The sequence below is a fragment of the Pholcus phalangioides genome, unplaced genomic scaffold (genome assembly GCF_987345545.1).
Source record: "Pholcus phalangioides strain wild (caught in Gottingen) unplaced genomic scaffold, Ppha-v1.0 ptg000001l_1, whole genome shotgun sequence".
Lineage (NCBI taxonomy): Eukaryota > Metazoa > Arthropoda > Arachnida > Araneae > Pholcidae > Pholcus > Pholcus phalangioides.
Window position 1 is genome coordinate 23304651 of NW_028301594.1, and position 9717 is coordinate 23314367.

At 36.7% G+C, this 9717-nt stretch overlaps 1 protein-coding gene across 1 annotated transcript; it reads right to left on the reverse strand.

Moving 5' to 3' along the window:
* Positions 1 to 6568: 6568 nt before the first annotated feature.
* On the reverse strand, positions 6569 to 7116 carry LOC149090115 (uncharacterized). The gene is made up of 2 exons (XM_089251455.1): positions 7102 to 7116; positions 6569 to 6985 (listed from the first exon to the last, which is right to left on the reverse strand). Exons 1-2 carry the CDS (start codon positions 7114 to 7116, stop codon positions 6569 to 6571), a joined length of 432 nt encoding a protein of 143 aa, XP_089107581.1.
* Between the last annotated feature and the right edge of the window lie 2601 nt (positions 7117 to 9717).

The window sequence follows — 9717 nt, forward strand, 5'->3', positions numbered from 1 at the left end:
CTTAAATACCTGAGGTTAAAAAAATTCTACAGTGAGAAAAAAGCAACCACCACATTCGTTTATGCAGGATCTGAAAGGGATATACAGGGTGCATAGGTATCAGGGCGTGTGTTTTTTTCCTGGCAAACCGTTGGTTGTAGAGGCATACTTCCGATTAGAAAAATTATCCAAATGAGTTGTAGTACTGAGATATGTCATTCATGTTGCAAGGGGTTGTACAATTCTGTGGTGTTTGGTCAGCACATGATATATTAAAAAAAAAAAGACTTTTTCATCTGGAAGCAGGTCTTGCTAACTAAAACTAATCAGAAGTGAGATAAATGCACGAATACGTGCGTACGGGCTAAACAACATGATGATGAATGATATTTTCATTTGTTTTTGTGTGTATGCTTTATTTTTGATTTTTAAATGACAAGGAAAATGCTTATATCTCAAAATTGTAATTTGGGAATTATCATGTTCTGACCAAACACCACAGAATTATTAAAAAAAACCTTTTTATACAGCCCCCGTGTGTCCGAAAACCGAAATAGAAATATGCTGCCCTGTTTTTCTCCTGATGCCAACAAAAAATTTCACGTTTTTAAGTGCAATATTGCCTGAGATATTTGAGTTCGAAAAACGGAGGAAAGGTGGTAAAAAACTCTATTAAATGTGTGCGGGTAGACCCGTTTACTCGTATTTAATGCTGTTTTCTTCCGAACTTTCCTCCGTTTTTTGAATTCAAATATTTCAATGATTATTGCTTTTAGAAACGTAGAATTCCTTTTTTTTTTAGTTCAGGAAAGTCTAGGTAAGAACTTTCCGATTGTGTTTTTGAGCACACGGTGTCCGTACAAACAATAAACATTTTTATTTAATAACTATACAACCCCTTGCAACATGAATGACGTATCTGAGTACTACACGTCATTTGGATGGTTTTTCTTACTGGAAGTATGTCTCGGATCAACGGTTTGCCAGGAAAATAACATACGCCCTGTTACCAATGCACCCTGTATACTAAGGTCCTGATATATAGAGGAAAGATCACATTTTCAGACCTGCACAATACATTACACGTGAGGTAGTCTGAGTTACTCTGTAGATGGGCCTGGAGGGGAAACTTGACCTCCGTTTTTTAAACCCTTTTTTCCTATCTTGTATGCGCGAGGCACGGGTCGCACAAAGCACTACACCTAGAAAATTCAAAGGGAGGATGCAAATTGGTGAAAAGACTATCGTCGTAACAATAAAGTATTTCAATATTATTTTCGACAAAAAAAAATCAAACGAGAAAGTAACGGAAATGAATTGACGAGCTCAATTTAAAATTAACTGATTTTTATTGTTATTTTGCACGAAGCTCCTCCTACATCTTTCTTCTATGCGTCTACATCACAGATGAAACACATGGATTTCGAAAAATACTGTACACGAATTCTGTAATGAAATTATGTAGATATGCACAAGTGTAAATAAATGTATATTAACAGAGTCTCATAGCAAATGTGAATGTTGAGATATAATCAGATTCTTGGAATGAATATAGACTATTTTGATACCCCTGATTTCTATACATATTTAGAAAGCATAAAGTTTACTAGAATAGTTACACTAATTTTAAACTAATTAAATTTTATCAGTTCAAGATCCGGTAAGATTACACCAAGATACAATAAACGTGGGATAATTTGGCCCTGGAACCCTTCTTTGCACAAAACGATAATACGATAAAGCCTGTCTTCAACGGAACCTGTCTAACGTGGAAACGGAAAGAAAAATTTTATCCTTTTAACGGAAAATTTCACTCAAACACTTCGACTGTTTCGTGACCAATTGGCCAAAGGATCATACAAAATATTAGTTCTTCTATCGAAATTTTTAATGCGATGACTGCTTGACAATGCGAGTTCTACTTCACCCCGTTAGCTTTGCAAAACCCGTTACCGGACTCGATGCTGTGGTTTTTGAAAAGCCACATGTAGTGAAACAGTTGCTTTCTGTGTGTGTGTGTGTGTGTGTGTGTGTGTGTGTGAGAGAGAGAGAGAGAGAGAGAAATTGCAACAAATTTTTTTGGTGAAGCACTGATTACGGGAGAAATCAGTGTAATGGTTAGATTTCCAAATGATATACAATGACTTAAGCCGGGATTACACTATTCAAGTTTGATAAAAGTCCTTTTATGAAACTAAAAAATCCAACCAATAAGGTTATTGGTTACATTCTACAAAATGCAACCGGTGACCTTATTGATTGAATTTTTCAAGTTTTATAAAAGTACTTTTATCAAACTTTTATAGTGTAATCCCGGCCTTACAAAATTGTATGCAAGCTACTTTCCGTGATTGCAAGTGCTGACCAGGGCCGGAATTAGAGGGAGGTGGGGCGGGGGGAAAGGTGGCAAATTTTACGATGGAAAATTATCTAATTTTACAGTGGTCAGGGTAGCGAAATCATCATTGTTGAGGATTATATAAACATAGACGACGATCTGCCGATTGAACCTGACACGACAGATATTGACACCCTCATTGAAAATTTCAAAAGAACGTAAGAACTCAAAAAAAAAACAACGTAAATGCAGTCATTTTAGATAAAGAACAGTGTGAGGGTGAAGTTTCATATAGAGATGCTGTGAAAACTTAAATATTTAGTAATTATAGAGTAAATAATGTACATTATTTTATGTAAATTTAGATCAATTAGTTTATTTTCAAGTGATTTATTCTTATTATACTGTACTTCAATTACATACGAGATCGGTACATCATTGAATGCATAAATTATCGGTACATTATTTTACTCATATCAATTAAACCTGTATTAAACGGAAACCTGTGTTCAACGAAAAAAAATCTCGGTCCCTTGCGATTCCGTTGAAAACAGGTTTTACTGTATAATAAAACGTACTCTAATTACTGTGGGAAAAAGTTTCCGGAACTAGTTTTTGTGCAGTTTTCCGAAAGCAATCATTGAAAATTTATGCTTTGGGGTAACCTTGAAAATACGACCAACTTTGTCCAAAGATTTTAAGGGGCCAAATTGAATTTTTTTGCCACCCGTGATAATTTATTTGTTAGGTACACTTAAAAAGCTAATTATGCAAAGTATAATTATGTTTATTTTTAAAATGTCTTTCTTTCAAATTTTTGTTTCGAGACCGGAATGATGTCGTATAAATACAAGTATTGAAGTATTGTCGTATACAAGATTGAAGTCGAAGTTATACAGACTAGACCAAGGACCACCTTCAAAACTGCTTAAATGCAATTAGATCAGGCGAAATCCCCCAAAACGTGAGCCGCTGACCCTTTTGAAATACCTCGAACCACCATTAAAAACACTTAACCTGGTTTGCTAGAAAATGAATTTTTATCTCAAGTTTTTAGTGCCGAAAAAGAACTAGAATTTGCTAGTCACGTTGACAAAATGCATAATTATGGGTCCACAATAATTAAGCCTCCAAACCCTGTTAAAAGAGGGTCTATTTTTGGTCAATGTGTAAGACATTAGATTTTATATTAAAAATTAACAAACAAAAAAAAAACGTGCAACCATTTGCTATTATTTATTAAAATTTTATTACGAGTCCAGGTTCAAGAAATACCCTAGCTCTTCATTCGATGCTTTCAGATAAGGCGAAGTAGGCCAACGTTACCCAAATACAAGGGTAACGTTGGACCAAAATGTTAATTTTTTTAATTACCTTAAGTTAAAAAAAATCTGTTTACTATTCACAAATATAAGACAGCCTATCGATATAGAAAAGGGTGCCAGAACTCGAAAGTAGTAAAAATTTTGGGTTTATTGGAAAGGGGGATTTAAAATGTTCAAGAAATGAACCAAGGCCGGGTTTATGGAAGCGAAAAATAAAATTGTTATTTCAAATAAAAGTTGTTTTTTTCAATCAGAATTAAACAACATACAACATCTACGTGATATATATATATATATATATTTCCCTTGGTTAGAATGAGCTTATATGCATTTCGTCCGAATAAAGTAACCGGCCGGATACACATAAAGCAAGATTTTCCTGAACATAATATATATATATACATATATTACGTATAATATACACTGCTGGCCACCGTAAATGCAACACCCTGAAGGAAGCACGCAAATAATATGAAATTTACAACATGCATTAGCGGAGGTGAGATATGCAAATGATTAGAATTTCAGCGCAGACGCACATCACGCGCGCCTGTGGCGCCACTTCAAAGTGCTATTTAAGGCTTGGAGATTTCGACGATTTGAAGTACGGCAATTGTGTTTTTCTTGTGGTTTTTTCAAAAAAACGATCAATTATGCCTCGTAGAAAACAGCGATCATCTTTTGATCAAGTATCCGAGTTCGACAGAGGAAAGATAGTGGCCTACCGAGATTGTGGATTATCTTTCAGGGAAATCGGTAGTCGTGTTGGACGAAACCAAAGAACTGTAATGCGGATATGTGATCGTTGGATGCAGGAGGGTGCGACGGACCGACGTGTTCGATCGCATCCACCTCAGTGCACCACTTCACGTGATGACAGGCGTATTGTGCGTATGGCAGTGACGGATCGCTCAGCCACATCACGAACCATAGCACAGCACATTCAGTCTGTACCGCATCATCCAGTGTCTGCGCGTACCATTCGACGCCGTTTACAGCAGAGTGGTCTGTCCGCAAGACGTCCATTGCTTCGTCTACCCTTGACGCAGAACCACAGACGTCTCCGCCGCCAATGGTGCGATGAAAGAAGGATGTGGACGGCACAATGGAATGAAATTGTCTTTACTGACGAGTCACGCTTCTGTCTGCAACACCACGATGGTCGGATTCGAGTCTGGAGACACCGTGGAGAAAGGATGCTGAACAGCTGCGTTATGCGCCGCCACACTGGTCCTGCACCGGGTATTATGGTATGGGGCGGTATTGGATATCACTCTCGCACTCCTCTAGTACGCATTGCTGGTACTTTAAAAAGCCAGCGCTACATCTCCGAGGTGTTGGAGCCAGTTGTCCTTCCTTACCTTCAGGGCTTGCCCACAGCCATATTTCAACAGGATAATGCGCGACCACACGTGGCACGCATTGTCCAAAGGTTCTTCGTCAATCGCCAGATTGAATTGCTTCCCTGGCCAGCTCGGTCTCCGGATCTTTCGCCGATAGAAAACATGTGGTCCATGGTTGCTCAACGATTGACCCAGATTACATCCCCAGCTGCCACACCAGATCAACTTTGGCAACGCGTGGAAGCGGCTTGGTCTGCTGTACCCCAAGAACACATCCAAAGTCTCTTTGAATTAATGCCGAGGCGTGTGGCAGCGGTGATCTCCAACAATGGCGGCTACTCTGGCTACTGATTTTGGCAGGAACCACACTTCACAGAAGTCTATAAATTTAATCATTTGATGCTTGGTCAACATGTTATCTACAAAATAAATATTGTTGCGATATCTCTTGTCTTTCTTGGTGTTGCAATTTGGGTGGCCAGCAGTGTGTATATATATATATATATATATATATATACTATTATGTTCAGGAAAATATATATATATATATACATAATAGTATATATATATATATATATATATATATATATATATATACTATTATGTTCAGGAAAATCTTGTTTTATGTGTATCCGGCCGGTTACTTTATTCGCACGAAATGCATATAAGCTCATTCTAACCAAGGGGAAACAATTAAATAGTAATAATAATAATAAACAGTTGAAATTAGGGTTGGCATGATTTATTGATTATTCGGGATAGTTAATCGACCAATTGTTAATCGCAGTTGAAAATTTAAGTTAAGTTAATCAACCTGATCAATCCCATTACATTTTTTATTATAAGTTTATTATTTAACTTTATTTACATTACTTATTTTATTATAAATGTTTTGATTTATCTTCCAATGCATATCATTTCAGATAAGTTACCGTATTTAAGAATATTTGAATCAATATTTCTATCAAATTTTTGTTAAAGTTAAGGGCATGGAGAAACAAAAAGATTCAACGAATTCTGGTGATATCGAAATTTCAGTTTCAAATTGAGTTTGAATTGAATTTCAGGAGACAAAACCTAAATTTGTCTTCTCCACTGTGAAAAACTCTTATAAGGGAAAAATCAACTCCCCTCTCCCACCAGTGCTATTTGAGAGAAGTTTCAAGGAAAAAAAATAATAGCATGAAAATCGAAATTTGTTTCAAAATCAGTAGCTAGCCTAAAATAATTAAATCAAAAAAAAAAAAGAAGAAAAGGCAAGATCTCCAAGTTAAGGAATTCCAGAATATGACAAGTGTGTTCAGCATATTGAATAGCTTCTTGCAGGTGACTTCATTTTTATAGCATCAATTAATATTATATAGTTACCAATACACTCTATTTTGCTATGAAAGATTTGACAATGTTTGATTGGAATTCGATTAATCAGTCGATTAATGATTAACATCATTTGATTAATCAGTTGAAAAAATTTTAATCGAATCCGAGTCTCCTAGTTGAAATTAATGCCATTTGAAAATTAATTTGATTTTTCATGATTTCATTAGTAATTAAAAACTCACTTTTTTTTTCTTTTTAACTATTTATACGATTCCTCCGTATCCAAGACCATAACGGACACCGTCAGCACCGTATCCGAGTCCGAGATTTCCATTAGCGAAGCCTCCAGCTCCTAGACCATATCCAGCTCCAAGCCCGTATCCGTAACCTGCTCCAAGACCATAACCAGCTCCAAGACCATATCCAGCTCCGAGACCATATCCAGCTCCGAGACCATATCCAGCTCCGAGACCATATCCAGCTCCGAGACCATATCCGTAACCAGCTCCAAGACCATATCCGTATCCTCCATGTCCATAAGCATGGCTTCTCTTGTCGTATCTGACACTATGGCCGTGTCCACCATGCTTCGAAGCATGGTCGATAGCAACTTCGTATCCGGATACGGCTCCGTTGGCCAATGCTAGACAGGCCATTGCCAATACTGCAAAAGCGATCATCTGCAGCAAAATAGAAATACACTAAAGAAATTCAACAAAAACACTACAGGCAATGGAAAATATCCACATAACAAAACCCAGCATAAAGCATTATTCTATTATTGCTGTCGACTTACCAAAATCTTATTCATTGTTGTCAAGTTTGTGTCTCACGTCTTCTACTTCTAAAGGACAGTGAAAATGTGTTTATGTTCGAGAGCTCTCTGAGGCTTTTTATATCTGAGCAGTGTCCGCCTTTCATAAATGTCGGCGAAAGTAACGGTATTTAGTAACGGATATTATGTCAAACTCATTCATCTTTGAATGCGAATTCGATAACTACAATCGGGTCAATATCTTTCGCTCGAAAGTCACATCATGAGAAATATTTATACTAATAATTAATACGGATTACTTCACGCTTCCAAGCGTGTCCAGAGCTAGATTCCACTGTGTTCATTTGGGGAACGCTCTGTTCAATGATTAATCCACAAATACAGTAAGGTCAAGTTTAATCGCTTCGAATAAGTTGCTCGAGATTACGAAAATAGGTATATTTTCAGAATTGCATACATATTTAGATAATGGATAGATTAATAAAAAAAAACATTTAGTGGATAATTGGACAGCGTTAGAATTTAAAAATAAAAGGCACTGGTCCCCCCGGACCAGTAAATATGAGAAGCTGCATTAAGGACTCATTATGTCTACTGAACTTAATTTTGTTCTTAATATAATGATAATTTTCTCAGCAGATGGGTTTTGTAACCGGCAGACACGGTTTTCTAAATATCTTTTTACAGGAATAAACGTTTATCGCTGGACATTTAAATGACTGACAAAATAAAAGGACTGAGGATCGGAGATTAGCCCATAGTAGATTCTTCCGCGTTGAGTGTATTACCGGAAGGAGGAGGGGATTTTTCGCTACTGGTACACTACAATTTTTTTTTGGTGGTTAGATTGTTTAGTTAGTGGTCACGGACCAGCGGGCCACCAATGATTTCGAATGCTGATTGGAGTGTATGTGTTAAGCTCAAGATCATGGTCTATTTCAAATGTGCAATTTACTACCATTTAACCCTCCGAGAGGAGCGACAACCTTGTCCAGGTGTTCTCGATCCAGTGCCCTCAAACTGTTTCCACAAACTGCAGGCGTCACTGGGCGTAACATCGAGCTATGTAGCCGCCTGCACCTGTGATTGCCCTGCCTCCAATCTACCGACAATTCTCCATCTCATTCCGTCATCCATACATTGGTGGCAACTCATTTTACCTGATAGTTTATAAAATTTACCAAGCTTGTGAGAAACACAGCGAATGTCAACGAGGAATACAAGCACATGAATCGTGGAAAACGGCTCGTGCCCTTATCATCCACTCCGTGGTCACCGCCCACACGCAAGTGGACGCTTACGTATTCGGCACTGAATATTTGCATACTTCTCCGGTGGCATTATTAGTACCTTAGGTTCAGTAGTTTTTGTGAAAATAGACACACAATGTGCAAATTCTCTTACTTTTGCGCACGAGTGAAAATAATCTCGATCTTTGATTTCAGAAAAAACCAAAATCCAGGCTTCGTTGAATGTACGGGGGAAAACGGGAAAAAAAAATTTGGACGGCTAAAATCATGGGAACGTCTCGTGAAATATGGGTCTTATGGTCCCCTGTATATTTCTGAACCCACGAGAAGAAGAAATACCACATATCTGGCCGCAGACAGAAAATGTTGCGAACCCCTGACCTATAAGTCATTAAAAAAAAACAAGAAACTATTTTGTGATGCGATCTAATAGGTTCATTGAGTGTCAGGAAAAAAATATTTTTCTAAATCGTCCAGCCATAAACTACCACCCGGCTGAGGAATTTTTTTTTTTTGAATGGTTGGTATCGCCGCGCAGCCACCGCCCCTCAAAGGGTTAACCCCCAGCAATACATAAACGAAAGAATTCAGGAAACGAATAAATTCATTTTATGATCGCTTATTGTTTATTCGTTTGCTAATTATTTGAAAGGTGTTATACCTTTCAATATGGTCAAAAAGCCTTGAAAACTATGCTTTAATAAAAAATGTTGTTAAAAATTATATTTAACCATCTTTCGATTTTAGTACACATGCTTTAGATTTTAAATGCTATGTTATGTCAACACAATGTTTCAAATGTACCTCCAATATTTATTATTTTGCATAATTTCAAACATTAAAAAAAGGAATTATTTACACCTTGCGTGCATGATATAATACCATGACAACGATATAATTGACAAATGATGAAAGATATAGAAATAATGTCTCAATCTTAATTTGAATTAAATTGAAAAATCAAATAAAAACAATATATTTTTTAAATTGAAAAATATTTCACAAATTTAAAAATGTGAGATTTTTTCCATAGATCTAATGATATCAACGATTCTGAGTGTGTGTGTGTTTTATACTGTCAGAATCATATATGCTTCTTTCGTATTTATGCTTGTGCTACTGTCTATTTTTCAAACTATGAGAGAAGTATAGTGATCAATATCTTTGATAGAAGATCGGCTCGCATTTACGCCTTGAAGTTGGCAGCCACAGAAGCCAAATGAGTATGTTTTCCCCTATTAAAATTATTTGACGATTTTATGTACAGGATGCGTTAATCAGACCCATACCTACGATTTCATATTGTTTCCAATAACAAGTATGATATCATTTGCCTCAACGGGATTCAAATGCAGATTTACCATACAAGTGATTATTGAATTAACTA